Below are 22,672 nucleotides of genomic sequence, written 5' to 3'. Positions count from 1 at the left end.
TATTTTGTTGAGGATTTTTGCATATAATCTTCATCAGAGATACTGGCCTGGAATTTTTTTTGTGACATCTTTGTCTGGTTTCGGTATCAGGGTAATGGCCTCGTAGAATGAGTTTGGTAGTGTTCCTCCTTCTGCTATATTTTGAAGAGTTTGAGAAGGATAGGTGTTAGCTCTTCTCTAAATGTTTGATAGAATTTGCCTGTGAAGCCATCTGGTACTGGGCTTTTGTTTCTTGGAAGACTTTTAATCAGAATTTCAATTTCAGTGCTTGTGATTGGTCTGTTTATATTTTCTATTTCTACCTGGTTCAGTCTTGGAAGGTTGTGCTTTTCTAAGAATTTGTCCATTTCTTCCTGGTTGTCCATTTTATTGGCATACAGTTGCTTGTAGTAATCTCTCATGATCCTTTGTATTTCTGCAGTGTCAGTTGTTACTTCTCCTTTTTCATTTCTAATTGTTGATTTGAGTCTTCTTCCTTTTTTTCTTGATGAGTCTGGCTAATGGTTTACCAATACTCTTTATCTTCTCAAAGAACCAGCTTTTTGTTTGACTGATCTTTGCTACTGTTTCCTTCATTTCTTTTTCATTTTTTTCCAATTTGATCTTTATGATTTCTTTCCTTCTGCTAACTTTGGGGTTTTTTTGTTCTTCTTTCTCTAATTGCTTTAAGTGTAAGTTTAGGTTGTTTATTTGAGATGTTTGTTTCTTGAGATACAATTGTATTGCTCTAAACTTCTATCTTTGAACTACTTTGCTGCATCCCATAGGTTTTGGGAAGTCGTTTCATTGTCATTTGTTTCTAGGTATTTTTTGATTTCCTCTTTGATTTCTTAGTGATCTCTAGGTTATTTAGTACTGTATTGTTTAGCCTCCATGTGTTTGCATTTTTTATAGTTTTTTTTCCTGTAATTTATATCTAGTCTCATAGCATTGTGGTCGGAAAAGATACTTGATACAATTTCAATTTTCTTAAATTTACCAAGGCTTGATTTGTGACCCAAGATATGATCTATCCTGGAGAATGTTCCATGAGCACTTGAGAAAAAAGTGTATTCTGTTGTTTTTGGATGGAATGTCATCTAAATATCAATTAAGTCCATCTTGTTTAATGTATCATTTAAAGCTTGTGTTTTTATTTTCATTTTGGATGATCTTTCCATTGGTGAAAGTGGGGTGTTAAAGTCCCCATTATGATTGTGTTACTGTTGATTTCCCCTTTTATGGCTGTTAGCATTTACATTATGTATTGAGCTGCTCCTATGTTGGGTGCATAAATATTTACAATTGTTATATCTTCTTCTTGGATTGATCCCTTGATCATTATGTAGTGTTCTTTTTTTGTCTCTTGTAATAGTCTTTATTTTAAAGTCTATTTTGTCTGATATGAGAATTGCTACTCCAGCTTTCTTTTCATTTCCATTTCCATGTAATATCTTTTTCCATCCCCTCATACTCAGTCTCTATGTGTCTGTAGGTTAAGTGGGTCTCTTGTAGACAGCATATATATGGGTCTTGTTTTTGTATCCATTCAGCCAGTCTATTTCTTTTGGTTGGAGCATTTAATCCATTTGCATTTAAGGTAATTATTGATATGTATGTTCCTATTACCATTTTCTTAATTGTTTTGGGTGTGTTTTTGTAGGTCTTTTCCTTCTCTTGTGTTTCCTGCCTAGAGAAGTTCCTTCAGCATTTGTTGTAAAGCTGGTTTGGTGGTGCTGAATTCTCTTAGCTTTTGCTTCTCTGTAAAGCTTTTAATTTCTCCATCGGATATGAATGAGATCCTTGCTGGGGAGAGTAATCTTGGTTGTTTTTCCCTTTCATCACTTTAAATATGTCCTGCCACTCCCTTTTGGTTTGCAGAGTTTCTGAAAGATAAGCTGTTAACCTTGCTGCCCTTAATATTTTTTCTTTGTATTTAATTTTTGAAAGTTTGATTAATATGTCTTTCGGGGTGTTTCTCCTTGGATTTAGCCTGTATGGGAACTCTGCACTTCCTGGACTTGACTATTTCCTTTCCCATGTTAGGGAAGTTTTTATCTATTATCTCTTCAAATATTTTCTCAGACCCTTTTTCTCTTCTTCTGTGACCCCTATAATTTGAATGTTAGTGTGTTTAATGTTGTCCCAGAGGTCTCTGAGACTGTCCTCAATTCTCTTTTTTTTTTTTTTTTTTTTGCTCTGCAGCAGTTATTTCCACTCTTTTATCTTACAGGTCACTTATCCATTCTTCTGCTTCAGTTATTGTGCTATTGATTCCTTCTAGAGAATTTTTAATTTCAGTAATTGTGTTGTTAATCACTGCTTGTTTGCCCCTTAGTTCTTTTAGATCCTTATTAAATGTTTCTTGTATTTTCTCCGTTCTGTTTCCAAGATTTTGAATCATGTTTACTATCATTACTCTGAATTCTTTTTCAGGTAGGTTGCCTATTTCATCTTCATTTATTTGTTCTATAGGTTTTTACCTTGTTCCTTCATCTGTAACATATTTGTCTTTTTTTTTTTTTTTGATGGGTGGTGCTGTTTTCCTGTTTTTCTAGTTGTTTGGCCTCAGACCTCCAGAACTGGAGTTTGCAGACAGTTGGATACAGCCGGGGTTGGTGCTAAGATGAGGAACGCTGGGAGATCTCACTCCGATTAATATTCCCTGTGGTCTGAGGTTCTCTGTTAGTCCAGCAGTTTGGACTCGGTGCTACCACCACAGGAGCTTGGGCCTGACCTCTGGCCTGGGAACCAAGTTCCCACAAGCTTTGTGGCACAGTAAAAAAAAAAAAAAAAAAAAAAAAAAAAGAGAAAAAGGAGCAGTACAATATCAAAGAATAAAAAATAAAATTAGAAAGATAAAAAATATATTAGGAAAAATAAAACTATAATGGAAACAACTGAAAAAAATAAGACCACAACAGAAAAAAGGAAACAAAAAGTGGGCGGGGGATACAAGCCAGAAGGAGAGAACAGTAGCAAAGTATAAAGAATAAAATAAAGTTTGAAAAATATTAGGAATAATAAAAATATGAAAGAATCAACAACAACGAATCAACAAGGTAAAACAGAACCCAAATCTAAAAGAGGAATAAAGAAAAAAAAAAGAAAAAAGCCTTGGCTATGGGGGCGGAGTTTAGGTGTGGTGGAACTTAGGCAAGGGCAGGGTTCAGTGTGGGGCAGGACCTAGGTGGGTGGGGGGTTGACGTTTGTGCATGGGGTGGGGCCTAGGCTCAGGACCCACGTAGCTGGAAAAAGTCCTGGGGGCGGGGCCTAGGCAGGGCAAAATTCAAGCATGGGGGCACAAGGGGTCTCTGCTTAGGACCTGTGTGGAAGGGGAGAAGCAGCACGTGGAAAGGAGGGCCTCCACAGTGTGGGGTTCCAGAGTTTAGAGGTAGGCCCCTGGGTGAGTGTGTGTGGGTGGGGTTTAGGCCCAGTGCGTTGGAGGGGTCTCAGAGGGGGTCTCCGAGTGTAGAGGTGAGGCCCTGGGTGGGTGTGTAGGAGCAGGGCTTGGGCTCTGTGCAGCAGGAGGGAGGCTCCGAGGGCAGAGGATTAGGCCCGGGAGCCCAACAGGCTCCCCAGCTGCTAAGCAGATAGGGGAAGCACTGGCTGTGTTCCCTTCTCTTCCTTCACACCCCTCCCCCAGGGTCTCCCCCATTGCCACTGGACCCCTAACCATGGGTGGGTCCTCCTGGGTGTAGGAACTCCTCCCCTCCCCCAGCCACCCCTCAGGGCTTCCAGTCCCATAGGTCTGGCCTTTACTTTTGCTCCCCCTTCCCTCCCTCCCACTCCCTCAGGACGACATGGCTAAAGGGGGCCTCCGTGGGCAGAGGATCAGGCTTGGGATCTCAGCAGGTTCCCGGGGGTCCAAGTGGGCACGGGAAAACTGGCCATGCTCCCTTTTGATCCTCTGCCCTTCCAATGGTTCCCCAATTTCCTGCTTCGGGCGTAGGATCCCTTCCCCTTCCCCAGCCACCCCTCAGGGGCGCCAGTCTCGCCCTGCCTCCACTTCTCCTCCCCTTCACTCCCCCCAGGCCCCACGTCCTACCCAGTGCCTGGGGGTTCCTACCATCCCCTTAGGTGTCCACAGTGCCCCACCAGTGCCTGGTAGGTGCCCCAGTTGTACGAGATGCAAATTCCACGTCCTCCTAGTACGCCATCTTGACTCCACCCCCGTCAATGTCTTTTTAGATTACCAGTTTACCATTTTCTTTGTTTCCTATGTCTTTCTGTACCTAACAAACACCTTTCTTCTGGGTTCAATTTCCTTCTTACTGAAGTACTTCCTTCATAAATTCTTTAACAAGAGTACATGAACAATAAACTACACTTTTGTTTAGCTTTGTTTTTGTTGTGATGCGTGAAAGGTCCTTATTTTAGCCTCATTCTTGAATAACACTTTAATGTGGCTATAAAATTCCAAGCTGATAGCAATTTTCTCTCAGCATTTTGAAAATAGAATTATATACTGCCTTTTATCACTGTTATTAAGAAATTGTCCTTCAGTCAAAACTTTCTTTGGTAGCTAGTTTTTTCTCTATTGTTTGAAAATCTTCCATTTGCCTTTGGAGTTCAGAGTTTTATTATGATGTATCTGTGTGTGTGCTTTGTTTTATTGAGTATGCTTCAGACTCATCTCTATCTGAGGCTTAGTGTCTTTATTAATTCCAGATAATTCTCATTATCTCTTGTAATACTGCTGCTCATTTATTTTTCTGTTCTCTTCTTTAACATTTCACTAGGTAAACTTTGAGATGTCTCCTGTCTCTTAGCCTCTATTTGATCTTTTTCACACCTTTACCTATGTTACATTCTGTGTGATTTCATCTCTTTCAGTTAACCAGTTTCTCTTCAGCTTTGTCTACTATTCTGTGTAACTCATCCATCAAGTTTTCATTTCAATTAAAAAGTATGTTTGACTATGTTTACCTGTTTTGAAAAAGTACTATACTTTTCTCATATTTATAATTCCTCTTTTATGTCATTTGTCATTTCAAATTTACTTATCTGAACATCTGTTAATTTTATTATGTGGACTTTTTGAGGATGCTCTTCTTGTTCTGATTTTAGCTCACGAGGTATTGTTTACCACTGAGGTTGTATGCTTATCTTTAATCCCACTTTGTGATTGGGATCCTATGCAGTCTGGATTTAACATACATACCTCCAAAGCATTTGCTTCTATCAGATACTCTAGGAGGATTGGCATCACATGGACTATTTTTTGGTTAATTTCTTAGATTAAAGTGTCTGGGACCATGCAGGTGGTATTAATGTAAATCCAAAACTTTCATTAAGTCAGGTTCATGATTATGAATTCTCAGGAGAACCTTTTTTCCATCCAGACCTGGACCTCTGAGACAACTACACTTCTCTTTTATGATGTGAGTTCTTCTTCTTTCTAATCTATGCTTTCACTGAATGCCTAGTTCTTTGAGAAACCTAACCTTATTCTGAAACCTCATAACCGTCTCCCTATTTTGTACTAGCCCAAGACCTCATCTCCAGTATCTATTAATGCTGAAACACAAAACAATTGCAATTCTAATGCTTACCATGTAATATTCATATTCTTCTTTATTTTTAGTCTTCTAAGATTTCCCTTATTTTCACAGGAGCCCAACTTTGCATTTCAAATAGAATTTATTATATTTTAGCTAGCATTTCTGGTTGTTTTATATGAAAAGCTTTTTAAAATTATTTAGGTTTTCATGTTGCTAGAAATGTAATATGTAATTATTTATTCAGTGTCTGCTTCTTCATCTAAACTGCGCTATTCATGAGAATGGCAATTGTGAATCTTGGTCATAGCTAATTTCTGAAACTAAGAATAATGCCCAGCACAAAAAAGGTGCTTATTTAGTATTTACCTAGTAAATATTAATTAATATCTGGGGTGAATATTATGGCAAAATTAGCAATTGAGATGAGAGGAGGCAGCCTAGTGTATGAGAGCATCAAAACCAAATGTGCCTAATGCACATTCATTTTCAGAAAAGGAGAGCGCCAATATTAGGTGGAGGAAGTGATTTACATGGTAATTTACATTGGAGGAAATGGATATTATCTTGATTTTAGAGAATTATAACCTTTAGCCAAATTATCAAGGTTCTTGTGAGAAATATCAACAGTTAATCAAAACAGAGATAAAAATCTTAACATATGACTACAGAAGTTAAAATTTGCTTTTGTAGCCAGATAAGGGGGTGTAGGTACCAGAAAATTAACTTGAGACTATAAGTCACATAAACTTGGAAGTTCATCTCTTTATAAGTTTGTTTAATGAGATGAGTGGGGTTTTTTGAAGATTTGCGAAGTCTAACCATAGCTAATACTTACAGCATACTTACTGTATGCTATGTACTCTTCCCAAAAGTCTTACATATGTTAATTCATATAATCTTCATAATAACCCATTTCAATGTGAGGATACAGGTACAGAAAGATTAAGAAACAAAAAACTTACCTAAATTCCAACAGTAAATGGCAGAGCTGGTGTTCAAACTCTGCCATTCTGACTTTAAAACAAGCTATCCTGAATGGTGGGTACAGTGTACTATGCACTGAAATCTAGTGTTTGTGGGGTAGCATTGTGATATATCATTACATACAGAAACACTGTTTTGTGAATCTGTCCTAACGTTAAATTTCTTAAGTAATGTTTTTAATGCTTAATCAAGAAAAGTATATAAAGAGAACGACAGAAAATTATCATAATTATACATTTAAAAAAATATCTTTATGGTTTTTCAGGCAAAGTGGTAGTGATGTGATAGCAGATATTGTCATGAAATTTAAATTCACGAAGAATAACAATGAACCATCAGTGAAAAGGAGAATTGAGTCTGTTTTACAACAAATTCTGAATAACTCTGAAAACTTGGAAATGAACACTTCAGGAGAGTTAGCACGCAAGTATCATTTTCTTTAGCCATCTCATTTCAATATATCTCTCTACCAGTTCTAATTCATGCTTCGATTTAATGAGAGACTGACTTTTTTCCCTTGGAATTAAACTATGAAAACAATGTATTATGAAGCTAACTATAATATATAGCTCTCCAATATAAAATATTCTAAAGTTTTAAAGAATCATTTAGCATTCATTGAGTAAGTTTTATTTGCTAAAAATTCTTTATTATATTTCCCTCTCAACCCTCCTTGTAAGGGATGTTGCTGTCAGATGTTCAATTTGTAGGTATGTTATAAGAATGGTAAATAGCTGTTCGAGGTCAGAGAACAATTTAATTAAGGATCTATCCATCTGAGAACAGAGCATGCAATTGGAAGGTGTCTGGTAAATACTTGTAGAATAAAGAAGGAAATTAGAAGATTTAACAATATTCCTACCTCCTCTCTGAAAATCCTCTCTACTTCTGCCTAGAATGGAATCTATTTCCATTGTTTTTCATCCCTATTGCTATCACTCTGGTCTAAGCCAACATCATTTCTTACTGGAACTACAGCACTAGCCTCCAAGCTACTCTGCTTCTATACTTTCTTGGCCCTTTCCAATGTATTGTACACATACTGATCAAGGAAATATTTTAAAATATAAATACAATCTTGCTTAAAAGCTCCCATGGCTTCCCACAAAACAAAACAAAAATAAAAACAAAACATAAACACCACATGTAAGAAGAATGCCATATTTCCTGGTTTACCCAGGACAGTCCTGGGTTCATGCCAATTGTCCAAGAACCATTATTAATATTAGCCTTTATGTTTTCTGGTTTGGACAATAAATGATATGGTGATCTCATCTAAAGCACTGTATGATCTGGTTCATACTTACCCCTCTAGCCATTTATTATACCATTCTCCTCCTCATTCACCACAATCTGGCCACACCTTCACTTTCTCTGCTTGTAAAAATTCTCTCCGTGCCTCAGGGCCTTTGCATACATTATTCCAGTTTCTTATAACACAGGTTAGATCACCCCCTTGCATCTGTCAAGTATCATCTGAATCATTTCTTTCTAATGTAAGTCTTTTCTAACTTCCAGTACTAAATTATTTACCTCTGTCATACACACCTTCATTTTCCTTCACAGAGTTTATCACAATTGAAACTACAATATTATTTCTGTGTCTTCATCCTACTCTGTTAGTTTTCTAAAGGCAAGGGCCAGTCTGCCTTGTTCATCCTACTGTCCTTCTGCTGCCCAGTGTCTAGCACATAATAAGTACTCCATTCATATTTTTGCATGACTTTTAAAAAGAAGGAATTACTTAATATATGCATAGAATTTAAGGACACTCCTTCAACTTTGTCATGTACTGCTAGCTTAAGAAACCATGATTCCCCTCATAATAAGCTCACAATTAAGGGATTTTGGTGGCCCCCACATTGGACTGGTAGTTAATAAGCAAATACCTGTTATAGTTTTACTAGTTGTTAAAATATTGAAATTCTTTCCTATCTGTTGGTAAATAACCACTGCACCAGGCCTACAAAGGTGCCTTCCCAACCCCTCCAAATTCTCCCATCCCTATCTTGGACTCCCAGCTTCTCCCCTTGCAACTACAGCATTAATGCTTAGCACAGCAAGGACCTCCAAGACACTGATCCAGCTCCATGGGTGGCTGTGTCCTTCCTGACTAGCTGATGCTCATGCATTACAGTTTGTTTAACCCTCACAACAACCACATGTTATGGATCCTTCTATTGTCTGCACTCAGAAAAGATAGATAATTGCCCAGGGCATACAGGCAGCATGTAGGGGAGCCAGTATTGAAATAAAGCCTTTCTTGCTCAAAGAATGAAAAGGAATGGTCAGCTCTTTTTATTTCCTTTCTCCAAAAGGATGTTTTGCCTCCTCTAACACTTACAAAGCAGGTGTGATACCCAAGCCCTGTGAAACTTCTGGCAGCAAAAAAGTTTGTTTAAGTTGACTTTAGAGAACATGAACACCTGTCTGAGAGGTTTAGATTTATCTTATAGGAAATAAGAAGCTGATTTCTCATTAAAAGATTTCAAGCAGAGAATATACTCTGACATGATCTACATTTTTAGAAATGTCAGTCTGGTAAAGTAGAGGTGGATGCATTAAAAAGGGCAAAAGTGGAGGCAGGGAATAGGTGTCAAATGATGAAAGCATGAACTAAAGTAGCAGCCAAAGGGAGGGGGAAGATGGTGCTAATGCAAAGGATGGTTAGAGGGTAGAAGGTACAAAATCTGGAAAGCAATAAGATGTGGGAAATGATGAGAAAGAAGGAGTTAGAGACCATTTCAGATTTCTAGCTATTGGTGGAAGTGGTGTCATTTACTAAAGGAGGAAATATAAGTAGCAAATTTGGAGTAAAATTTGGTGACATTGAGTTTGCGATGGCTGTAGGACATGCAGAGAAAACTGTTCTATAAGCAGACATTAAACTGGAATATACAAACTATCACCATCTGGCACCAACATGTTTTCCTTTCTGTGCTCTCCCACCACTTCCCTACATGCAACACTTGTATTAGCTCTACTGACTTTATTGCTCCACAAACATCTTACAGCTCCATGCATTTGTGCCCACTATATCTCTCATCTGGAATGCCTTTTCACCTCTTGCCTGCCTGAAAAACTCCTTTTAGGTATTCAAAATACAACTCAAATGTTATTTTCATCATGATAACATCTGTGAACCAGAATCATTAGTAACTCTCTCCTTTATCCTCTCTACTTTGCACTTAAATTTATTTGAATGATTTCTTGATCAATTTCTACCTATAAATTATGTGATGGCAGACCCCCTGTATTTTGTTATACCTGCAGTACTACAAATAGTATCAGAAAAGTAATACAGATATAGTTATATGTACATAAATATATATTAGAAAAAAATGAAAAATTAACTTCTCTTACAGCATTTACTACATTGTATCTCCATGACTATGTTGCTGTTTTCCCAAGTAAACTGAGTGACTTGAGAGCAGAAATATCTTTTAAATAACTTTTAACTATCTTTTAAGCATTTGATGAGAAATTAAAGCACAAACTTTAGTGTGCAAACAATAAATTAAGGGAATATTATAAACAGTTTTCTGAAGCCCATGACTCAGATTCTTTCAGCAGGTCTGGGATGGAGCCAAGGAGTCTGTACTTTAGCAGTCCTCTAAATGATTCTGATTATGGTTGTCTGAGGACTACACGTTAAGAAATTAAGGTCAAATGGTATACAGTCCTTTTTGTATTGATCCTACTCTCTCTCTCTTTTTTAACACCAGAAATAACTGACGAGGATACAGAAAATATTTTAACTCAAGGTAAGCTTTTAAATTACTTTGTAAACGTGGTTTACCAAAATAAAAAGAGTAAATGTTCAAGTGATTTGTAGTCTTTGCCAAGGCAGTGTCTATTGAGATGGTATCTTTATTCTTAGTTCACTCATGTGGGTTGTTGTTGAGATAAGATATTGCTGATTCTGTTGGCCTATGAAGTGATGTTTAAGTTTTCCCCTCCTTTTAGAAGGAAGAAGTAGCAATGCCATTCCACCACTCTGTATCAAGTTTGGTCTCATTAAAGTTTTCTTGGCAGCTTTAGGAAGTTTTTCCTGTCCTGGTTCCATGGCAGCATTTCAGTAGACTTGCAAATTATGTTTAGTTGCATCATTTATATGCCTTCTCCTAACCACCAGAATAGCTTGCTTTGTTGTGGATTTAAGTTAATCATAAAGTATAATAAAAAAAAATTACAAAAAGCAATATCAGTTTTATGTCTATAACATATTAGAAAAGTCACTGCTTTCCAATGTCCTTATGTATACTCTCAGGCTAGGATAGCAGAAATATAGCCCCTAGAAAACAGCAGTTTACTTCTCTGGCTAATAAAAGGTAGTTAGAAATTAGTTCAATATATCTTGATAGCTGGCCTATCTCACATACTTAAGTGATGTTAAAGTTAATGCTTCCTCTGTGGGTGTTTTTCAACTTCATTATATATTTAATTCATGCTTCTTTTTCATTAAAATGTGCTTAAATAATTTACTAGAGAATTTGGTTGGAGAATGTAGCAAAGGAACCTATATTCCATGTATATTCTTAATGGAAGTCTAGTCCTAATCTATCTGGGAGATCTGTTAGAAAAAATGCCTTTGGATGGTGTCCTATTGAAGCAATGTCACTACTTCAGAGCTGGTCCAGCAATAGAAACTGTTGGTGGTGATTTACCACTAATTTCTCAGTAATAGACTAAACAAGAGGAAATAAACCATGGGAGTGGGAGTTAAGAGGAGTTGAGTGATCCAGCCCACTCCAGCCCATTTCAGCTTTGACCATTAGAGAGTCATGGGCTCTCTTAAAATATTTAAATAAACCTCATCTAGATACTTAGAAACCTTCAGTTACCCTCGAGAATATTCTGTGGACCTAAAGTAACTCCTTTTCCAGGGCACACTTGGTAAGATAGAGTAAGTTACAGATGTGGACTGAACTGTCCACAGTGAACCTGAATTACCTCTACAGTCTGCATGATGAGAGCAGTTTCCCTCCAACTTCATTGTGCACATGAATCACTTGTTAAAATGCAGCTTCTAGTAAGTTCTGAGAACCTAATGCCCAGCTTGGTGACTAGAGTTAGTAATATGGTATTGTACACTTGAAAGTTGCTGAGAGTAGATCATAAGTATTCCCGTCACACTTACACACACACACACAAAAGAGAACTATGTGAGGTGTTAGATGTGTTAACTATCTTGAACTTGGTAATCATTCAACAATGTATATGTATATCAAATCATCGCACTGTATACTTTAAATATATATACATTGTATCAATATTTGTCAATTATTCCTTAATAAAGTTGGAGGAAAAAAAATGCAGCTTTTGATTTGTTCCCTGATGTGGCTCTGAGAGTCAACATTTTTTTTTTGTCATTGTTGTTCATCTTTCCTGTGGGACAACTGACAAATAAAATTACAAGATATTTAAAGTGTACAATGTCATGATTTTATACATGTATACATTATGAAAAGATTCCCCTCATCCAGATAATTAACACATTCATCACCTTATGTATTTATCACCTCTCTTTTTTTTTTTTAGCGAGAACTCAGCAAATTTGCTACTCTCTCAGCAAATTTCAATTATACAATACACTGTTGTCAACTATAGTCACTATGTTATACATTATATTCTCAGACCTTATTCATCTTACAGCTGAAAGTTTATACCCTTTTACCAAACTCTCCCTATTTCTCCGACCCGCTGGCCACCACTTTCTACTGTTTCTAGGAGTTCAACTTTAATTTCCACATATAGGTGAAGTATACCATGCAGTATTTGTCTTTGTCTGGCAAATTCCCTTAGCACAATACCCTACAGTTTCATCCACGTTGTTTCAAGTGACACGATTTCCTTCTCTTTTAAGGCCGAATAACATTCCTGTGTGTGTGCATGCTTATGTGCACATATATACCACTATTTCTTGATCCACTTATCCACTGACAGACACTTAGGTTGTTTCTACACAGAGCCAAAATTTCTAAAAAGTTCCTAGGGGAGGCCCGTGCTGCAGATCCACAGACCACACTTTGAGTAGCAAGGCTACTGAGAAGATGGAAATTTCCTTGGGAACCTGTAGCCTGAACTGGTGCCTCCAGCACTGACCTATCTTAACCCCCACTCATGAGGAATTCCAGAGAACTCTGAAGCTGCTCCAGAATTTGAAACCTCCATGCCAATTAAGTTCAGCAATGTTCTCTAAAATGCAGTCTATAGGCAACAGTCACATAAGTACTCTAAAAATATAACATATTGATCATGCTTTTGGAAAGCCTAGCATGTCCTGGGAAAGAATACATAAAAGACATAAAAGTCATAAATGATGGTGAAATTCTTAAAGCATCTGCCAAGTGTAAGAATCATGATCTTCTCAGTACATTAATTCCCTTTTCCCATTAGAATGTGGGCTCCGTCCAGACCTAACAACATTGTCTGATGAGAGAATCATAGGAGGCACTAAAGCTAAGGAAGGAGACTGGCCATGGCAAGTCAGTTTACAGTGGAGTAATCTTCACCACTGCGGAGGTGTCTTGATCAGTAAAAAGTGGATCCTGTCAGCAGCTCACTGCTTCACAAGGTAAGACCACAGTTACCTACCCATCTTGGCATACCTTAGTTGTCTCAATTAATACTTACATCTGTGTTAGAGGGTATCAATCAATCACATTTTATGCATAAAAAATTGATCATTAGCGATATCAAATAACTTGCCCTGAATAACACTGCCAATATGCGACACAGCCAAGATTCAAATCTAAATTCAACTGGTTCCAAAACCATGCTCTTATTCATTTGCTGAAAGAAAGGAAAGGAAGGGAGGGAGGGAGGCAGACAGGGAAGAAAGAAAGAAGAGTAGCTTTTAAAATCTTCACTATAAAGACCCTGAGGCAAAAGAAGTTTAATATAAAAAATTCATGTATTTTCTTGTTGTCAAATATTTTTTCTTTAGAATTTTTAATTAGCATTTACTCTTTTGCAAGCTACTGTACCTCATGAAAGTATCTCCTGGATATATAATTTCTATTTTCTGTATAACTCCACTATCTAAACTCCACAAAACCCTCCAATTATTTGGTTACATTTTGCTTTCATTCAACCTTAAAAGCATGTTGCATTAATCAACCTTCCAATTCATAGATCCTTATTTTCATCAGTTTGTACAAGACCTTGCTCTCCTTTTATTTTTCTCCTGTCATACCTGTATTCCACTTCTGTTACCTTCCCTGCCCCCATAGGCCTCACACAAATATTTGACATGTCTTTAAATATGCAGTTACCTGCAAAACTTTGGGGTGTGTGGGTGTGTGTGTCTTTAATTTATATGAGTAGCATTGTGTATAAGTCTCATATTTCCTTACTGTTTTTGCTCAATCCTGGGAATTTTAATCTGGTTCACCACTGCATCCACCATATCCCTTCATCCAGCTAGGTTGCTACAACTTCCCACTGCCACAAAGAGCAACACATATACACTTTCTCTCATGCCTTCATATGTGCCTCTCTATAAACCTTCAAGAATTTCTCTGACATACATACCCAGAAGTATATATACAGTGTGCTAAATACACTACAATGCTTTCCAGAATGTTACATCTTCACATGTAATGCAAAAGAGTTCGAACTTCTTTCTCACCAACACAATACTATTTTTTCAATTTTTTGTCATTCTTATGAATATACATTAGATGCTCATTATTGTTATAATTTCCATTTCTCTGCTTATTAGTGAGTTTGAGTATCTTTTCATATGTCTACAGGCTGTCTGGGCTTCTCCCATGAAATACCTATTAATATTTTTTGCTCATTGTATAATGGTTTTTCCCTCCATTTATTGCTGGTTTACAGACTTCTGTATATTCTACAAAAATTTTAGATATTAAACATTGCAAGTCTTTTCTCATTCATCTGATAAATATGTCTATGGTACAGTTAATTTTGTTTTCAGTTTTTTATGTCTTTTAATTGATTTTCTTTTTTATGCTACATACTTTTTATTGAAGTATAGTTGATACACAATATTATATATTGTAAGTGTATGTATAGTAATTCACAATTTATAAAGGTTATACTCCATTTATTATAAAATGTTGGCTATATTCCCTGCATTGTACCATATCCTTGTAGCTTATTTATTTTATATATAATAGTTTGTACCTCTTAATCCCCTATACCTATCTTGCCCCTACCCCCTCTCTCTCCCCCTAGTAACCATTAGTTTGTTCTCTATATATGATACACTTAATTTTGATCTCATGAAATTCATCCATTCTTAACTGTATGGTTTCTATTTTGGGAGTTTGACTAAAAAGTCCCTATTCCTAGGTCAGCAAGATAATGCCTTATATTTTTTTATATTAGTGCTCTCTCTCGCTCTCTCTCTCTCTCTCTCTCTCTCTGTGTGTGTGTGTGTGTATGAATACATACACACACACACACACACCAAAATCTTCAAGAAGCATCACACTTAGTACAGAAAAATCATTCATCAATTAATAAGACAAGGAGCCCCTTATCATCACTACTATTTAAATGGAACTTCTGGCTAAAGGAAAGGAAAAAAATAACAGTTGGAAGGAAAGAGTTAAAACTAAAGTGAACATTATTTCAGATTTCTCAGTTGCTTGAATGGAAGGATGTAGAAAAGGGAGAAATCAAAGAAAAGTTTTGTGTTATACTAGTGTTCATCAAAGTGTCAGTATATCCTTATTGGAATAACGGAACACCAGGACGTTCATCACCCCAAGATATGTTTTCTAAAATATTTCTATGTTTCTTTAGACAAATGATCACTCATTGTGCCAGTAAAGAATTACAGAAATAGATCACAAAGAAATGTTGGTCGAATACTTCCTAGATTGGGGGTGGAGGGGACAAACACAAAAACCAAGTATTTGAAATTCTCCCAAGTTCTGTATTCAAATAACATGTTTTCATATTTTTAGCCGCTCTGATACTCTTCAATGGACTGTCACCTTTGGTATTTCCACAACATTTCCTAAAGAGAGAAGAGGAATAAAGACTATTTTAATCCATAACAATTATAAACCTGAAACTCATGAAAATGATATTGCACTTTTACAACTTGATAGAGAAGTCACCTTTACCAGAAATATCCGTATGGTGTGCCTCCCAGACGCTAGCCAGAATATTCCACCTGGTACCACTGCTTATGTAACAGGATGGGGATCTCAAAGATACACCGGTGAGTATCTCAGGAAAAATAAAACAAAAACAACAGCAATATCTCCTGGTACTTGCTAGTACGCATTTTTTTTAAATTAAGGAACACCTGAAGGGTAGGTTCTATGGTTCTATACAGAACCATGCTACAGTCTGGTCATCCTAAGATTTAACTAGAGTTCCTTCAGCAAATCAAAGCAATGTCCCTAGAAACTATACAGAATTCTCACACACAGTAATAGGAAAATGTAAAAGCAAGTGATACAGAAACATGAGTTCTTCCATAATCCAGAGACTCTACAGACTTGAATAGCTCCCCTATAAAGAAAATTTTAAAAATTTATGAGAGGGTTTAGATAGGTATTCTCTAAGGGTTTTAAGGTATTCTGAAGTGAAAGAAATCCTGCCTTCAGAACAAGAAACTCTGTGTGTACATAAGTATTGTTCACACTTATTTATGAAGCAAATAAAATGAGAAAAAGAAATAAGGGTGACATGAAAGAGCAAATATAGCCAAGGGGAAAATGAGTATCAGCTAGGGAGTGGAAGGATAGCATTAACAATATCCATGGGTTTCTAACTATGTTGTAGATCATGTCTCCAAGAAACAAAACAAAGGCTGAATTGTCCTAGAAAATATTTCATTGTGTTTTCATGGCCCAAAGTAATCTGGTGTAGTAAATAAAATTTGTGCCAATCACAAAAACGGCAGTGCCATATTGAAGGAATATCAATATAAAATAAATTCATTCTTTAGCCATGAAACAAGATTTGTTTCTCTTTTGTTACTATATTAAAGGTTAATCAATATTTAATTTTCTAATTCAAAGTTAATCAGTGGATATTTCAAAATCTACTAGTCAATTTTAAGTAAGCAGATTTTTTCCCCTTCTTAAGGTCTAAGGGGCACTGTATCACAGACCTAAAGCAAAAAAAGAAAAACACCGATCTATGTAAAGGGGTAATCCATCTCTACTATGGAAATCTTTGCTGAGAAAAAACTACTAGTACATTTCAATAGCCTTCTTTGCTGAATAAGAGATAATGTTTGGAGTACAATTATTCCTTCCTATATTCACCATAGAATCATTAATGTATCTACCCTGAAGTCCATTTTCATTCTGCTTTTATACTTAACAGGCAGCACAGTTCCAGATCTAGAACAAGCACAGGTCAATATAATAAGTACTAATGTATGTAATGCACCATCTAGTTATAATGGAGCCATCCTGCCTGGAATGCTATGTGCTGGACTACTTCAAGGTGGAGTGGATGCATGCCAGGTAAGTTCAAGACAGTGTTATCCATGTCCTCAGCCAAGTTTATAAGCACTTACTAGCATGTCATATTGTGATAGACATAGAGGTATCATTATAATACACAGCCCTGATCCTCTAAAAATGTATGGTCTAGATTTTACAGATTCTTATATGAAGTTGATCTATCATGAAACACTGATTCTGAGAAGCCAAGTTGCAAAGTGGTTAACTATCAAGCTCAAGAACCAGACAGACTCGGGTTTGAATTCCTTAACCTCTATTACCAATCCTTTTATCTATAAAATCGGGATAAGTATAGTATCTAACTTTTTAGGTACCACTAAAGATTAGATAGAGATTAAATATGTCAGGCACACACTAAGCAAGAAAGCTCAGCTATCTCAGATATTTCTACTGTTGTATTTCTACTAGACCATGATCACTGACATCAGTAACTTTCACCTCAACCTTCTACTATGAAGACTTAAATAAATCACTCATCTAAGAGTTGTAGAAAATTGATTTTAAAAATATAAATAACACCTGAATATAAAAAATTTATACAAAGAGCTTAGTTACTTGAGTCACCATAGCTCCCACAATTGTAAAATAGCACTAATGAAGGAAAAAAAAAACTATTTAAATCTACTTTGTACTTTTCAACCAAATATAAAAACACTAACAATAAATATGAATTCTTACTCTAATGTAATTAGAATAAGATTTTTTGGAAGATATGTTGCTATTTATTTATTTACTTTGAATAGATCTTTACTGTAGTATAATTGCTTCACAATACCATGTTAGTTTCTGTTGCACAACAAAGCGAATCAGCCATATGCATACACATGTCACCATATCCCCTCCCTCTTCAGCCTCCCTCCCATCTTCCCTATCCCTCCCTTCTAGGTCATTGCAAAACACCGAGCCGATCTCCCTGTGCTATGCTGCTGCTTCCCACCAGCCAACTATTTTACATCTGGTAGTGTACATATGTCGATGTTACTCTCACTTCAGCCCAGCTTCACCCTCCCACCCCATGTCATCAAGTCCGTTCTATATGCCTCTTTATTCCTGCCCTGCAACTAGGTTCACCGGTACCTTTTTTTTTTTTTTTTAGATTCCATATATATGCGTTAGCATACAGTATTTGTTTTTCTCTTAGAATAAGATTTTAATACTAAATTTTTAATTAAACTAAACTGATGTGGTTTTATTTTTTACTAGATTTTATTCCTATGTCTGAAACCCAACCCCATACAGTAACAGCAACAACTACTTAGTATCCAAAATTACATTTTTGGAATTAAGAAAAATCAATCTGTTTTCTTGATGAATCTGCTACTGCTTTCCTGACTACATAAGCAGAAAAATTAGGTTTATTCTTTTCTCAAACATTGCTCACTTTTATATTTAGTGTTTACACTCTTGAAAAAGAGGATAAGTAGTAGTTCTTACATAGTTTTGGCAAAGACCCCAATCCATGAGCACTTTCCCCAAAATGAAACATTTTTCTTGACTACAAGCTGTGTGGGGGTGGAGGGAAATTGTTTATCAATTTTCAAGACACTGTTAATTACCCACTGGTTTTTATTCACTTTAAGTGGAGATGTCTTGATGGTAGGGAATGCTTCTTGTTCCACTTCCCATTTTATTATTTTCTAGTGCTAGCCCTGTAACAACAAATTCTCAACTTTCATAGTAGTTTTACAAAGAATTCACCAATCAAGTAAGCAACAAACCTCTACACGATAATTTCAGATCTACTAAGAGCATCAATTAGAACTGACTTAAGGATATACATGAGATATAAAAGGGTGTTTATTCATGCTTTACTCATGATACACTTTACCTTCTGCATATACAGATTCTGCTCTTCCTCCAAGCTCAGTTCAGGCCATAACTCACCATGAAACTTTCCTGTGTGTTCCACTCTGGGTCTCACTGATTTTCAGCTGAAATACTATATATAATGCATAGAGTTTATGCCTCAAAAAAATAGCACTTTACATAAGAGCTTATGAGATCCTATTTGTTTTTGTTCATTCATTTTTTTATATTGCATTATTTACTTTTTATGTGCCACACTCTGTGCTTACACAGTATCACCTGAACTCAGTAAGTCTATGGTCTAGAAGAGAGACCACAGGCTCAGATATCTGCCCAATCAGGCAGTGAAGCTGCCCAGATATAGGAAAAATTACATGTCCCACTTAGTTTAATATTTGCTTTCCCACTCTTGGTAAGACATTATGCAAAGAAATATCTTACTATAGAAGAAGTAGAAGAAAAACACAATGATGGGAGAGTGCTGAGAACTGGTAAACTGGAGCACACGTGCAAGATCTAAAGGAGGCAGATGCCAATCACCTCCATGCAGTGCTTGCCATCAAGCTGGTAATTCAGACACTAACCCTTCTCCCCATCTAAACCAGTAATTAAGTAGGCATGGAAGAACTAGCTACTATTAAGAGCAATCAAATGAATAGCAAACTATTCTAGAAGCACACTTGGTAATAACAGCTGAGTTTTATTAGTACTATTTACCAGTCTATACTCAGATTGCTACGCATGTTAAACTCATTTAAACACATAAAAATATTATTTACAGATGAGGAAGCTGAGGTACAAAGGGCTATTAAGTAGCTTACTGAAAATCATATAGCTAGTAAGTAGAGGATTCAAACCTACGCTAACTCCAGAACCCACAGACTTAACCCATTATACAGCATGTAAGATATCCTAATTTTTCTCCCCAAATAGATTATTACATGCACAAATATTTAGTTGGTTGGCTTATTATTATAATTTGCTGGTAAATATTTCATAAGGAGTGTTTTACTCATTGCCATTTAAATTTCTATTATTCACCAAAAGAATACTTTTTGATACACTGTATATCAAACACCATGCATTATGCTATGAATAGGAAGATAAGTGAGATTTCTAAAAACTTATTCATTCAACAGACATTTTCTTAGCATTTCCTTTAGGCTAGAGGCTTAGCATATAGCAGTGTCCAGATATGTATGCCCCCTTCCCTTATGGACCTTACAGTAGAGCCTGAAAAACAGACACTGAACAAGTATCATAAATGCAATGAGAGTTGCAGAGATGTGCAGCTGCTACAACGAGGGGAGCTGATCCAGTGGGAGTAAGTTCAAACAGGCACACAAATGTGCATGTACAAAATAATGAAGCAGCAGTGAAAGTACCCACAGGATGTGGGAATGCAGGCAGTGAAAAACTAATCTAGCCCAAAGCTGGAAGCGGTGACAGTGGGGAGGAAAGGTGCTGGTGAGGGATGGCCCCCTGAAGGAGGTGAGCCTGGGATGGGTAGCAGACTGGTGGAGTCTGGAAAATATGCTTCTCATCTTCTCACAGTTGCTGAAGGAACAACACGTGTACTTGGAAGATTCTGTTAATTTTCGCATGACTTGGTATTTAGTATTTCAACAGGAAATGTCAGACTAACTTTATTGTCATACTGGATGTGACTTCTACTGCCATAGAAGTAAACTGAATACTTTGGCATTGTTTTCACACTTAAATAATCAATCATTCTGTTTCCTTCAGGGGGACTCTGGTGGCCCACTCGTACAAGAAGACGCACGGCAGCTCTGGTTCCTCGTGGGGATAGTAAGCTGGGGGTATCAGTGTGCTCTGCCAGATAAGCCAGGAGTGTATACTCTAGTGACAGCCTACCGTGACTGGATATACCAACACGCTGAGATCTAGTGCAATAAACAACATCTCTGTTGCAGAGTCTGAATGCAGATGTGCCTGTCTAAAATTCTAAAACTTTTCAGCTGCAAAAAGAAATAAGGTGTCCTATTTTAACATTCTGTTACATAAATACTAAAGATTAAATACTATTTAACTTTTAGCTTTTACAATGGGTTTTATATTTTCTCAAGAAAATTATATGAATGTTGCATAGTAATGTGCCAGAGGGAACACTGTAAACTAGTTACAGAGGTAACAATTATACTATACTTGTGATAACATAAATACTAGTAGTGAGAGAAACAGATATCCTGAGGGTGGAAACTAAAGGAAACTGCACAAGTCTGCAAGGTCAGAGGAGGTTCCTCTGTGGAAGTCTCATCAAAGCTGATAAATGGGCAAAGTATACAAACTTGCAAAGGAAGAAGTTGTAGATAACATTTAAGACAGAACAGTATGAGACAAGAAAAATACTATATTTTGAGAGACGAAATTGAGTTATTTGTAGTGAGGTGGATGGACCTAGAGTCTGTCATACAGAGTGAAGTAAGTCAGAAAGAGAAAAACAAATACTGTATGCTAACACATATACATGGAATCTTAAAAAAAATGGTTCTGAAGAAACTAGGGGTAGGACAGGAATAAAGATGCAGACATAGAGAATGGACTTGAGGACACGGGGAGGGTGAATGGTAAGCTGGGACGAAGTGAGAGAGTGGCATGGACATATATACACTACCAAATGTAAAATAGATAGCTAGTGGGAAGCAGCCGCAAAGCACAGGGAGATCAGCTCGTTACCTTGTGTCTACCTAGAAGGGTGGGATAGAGAGGGTGGGAGGGAGACTCAAGAGGGAGGGGATATGGGGATATATGTATACGTATAGCTGATTTACTCTGTTATACAGCAGCAACTAACACAACAATGTAAAAAGCAATTATACTCCAATAAAGATGTAAAAAGAAAAGAAAAGAAAAATACTATTTTTTAACATTTTTGGTTACTTAATATTTTATAGGAAGTGTTACATCCTAAAAGTACAAGTACGAAGTCATTGTACAGTCCTACAGCAATCTTAATTACCCTGTAGGAACATGCTCCCATAGGAACTAACCAATGAATTTCAGGCATTTACGATCAAAGCTAGAATATTCACTCCTCACCATAGACCCAAAGAATTATAATTTTCATGATAACTTTTATTTAAAATATTCTTTATCTATGTGAATGAGAGAATTTATCGCCTCCATGGGGGGGGCGGGGGGAATGGCAAGAGTTGGTTTGCAAAAAAAACCCAAAAAGTTAAATAGCTTAATTTCAATAAAATTATCTTAATGAAGAAACTTTTCTCTCTCCTTCTTTCTTTCTCTTTCTCCCTCTCTCCTGCCCTCCCTCCCTTAAACACACACACACACACACACACACACACCAAAAGAACACAAATAAAATTTATTAACATTTAATGGCACAGCAATTTATACAGTCTGAATTATGACTGTTACTGAATTTTTACGGGATTCTAGCAGAGTTAAAGTTCGCTTACGCATGATCATCTATGTGTCAGAGCTTCCTCATTCTAAAAGCTAACTTATGACACCTGGGTATCAGAACAACTACATGCATTGTGATGAAAATGTCTTGTATTTCTTCATGTAAAATTGTGAAGAGACCTACACTGAAGTCACTTACTTTACAGAAGTTGAAAATTTAACCAACTCTGTGAAATGTACAAATAAATCATTGGTATACCTTACTTCAAATAAACTATTTTAAAATCATTTCTCTGCCTAAGTATTTACGGAAGTTATGACTTATGAAGGACAATCCAAAACAATTTAACTGGTTCTCAAATAGAATGGCCAACTAGATTCTGAAGGCTTGGCACTTTCTGCTGTCTTATAATCAAGCTCTGTAACTAAGGCAAGCGTCCAGCTTGAAACTCCCTGGCTGCGCCCTGTGAGGACAATATTAAACTGGCCATTTACAGTAAGCCTCAGGGGAGCGTGTTTGTGCATGGGTGTGTTGGTGTGTTTGTATGT

The 22,672-nt window shown here is 36.6% G+C and overlaps 1 protein-coding gene across 1 annotated transcript in view; it reads left to right on the top strand.

Annotated features, from left to right (window-relative positions):
• The window catches only part of LOC307057796 (transmembrane protease serine 11D-like), a gene marked incomplete at its 5' end in the record, with an annotated part of 48,922 nt that extends 26,509 nt beyond the window's left edge, over positions 1-22,413 (top strand). Inside the window, 6 exons of the mRNA XM_079711063.1 lie at positions 6,733-6,890; positions 10,193-10,231; positions 12,867-13,044; positions 15,410-15,669; positions 16,788-16,930; positions 20,483-22,413. Of these exons, the coding sequence (XP_079567189.1) occupies positions 6,733-6,890; positions 10,193-10,231; positions 12,867-13,044; positions 15,410-15,669; positions 16,788-16,930; positions 20,483-20,644 (940 nt within the window). The 3' untranslated portion in view covers positions 20,645-22,413. The remainder of the gene's footprint in view (positions 1-6,732; positions 6,891-10,192; positions 10,232-12,866; positions 13,045-15,409; positions 15,670-16,787; positions 16,931-20,482) is intronic.
• Between the last annotated feature and the right edge of the window lie 259 nt (positions 22,414-22,672).

This window comes from Hyperoodon ampullatus, assembly GCF_949752795.1.
Source record: "Hyperoodon ampullatus genome assembly, chromosome: 1".
NCBI classification, from domain to species: Eukaryota; Metazoa; Chordata; class Mammalia; order Artiodactyla; family Ziphiidae; genus Hyperoodon; species Hyperoodon ampullatus.
This window is presented reverse-complemented; position numbering and strand designations above follow the sequence as displayed.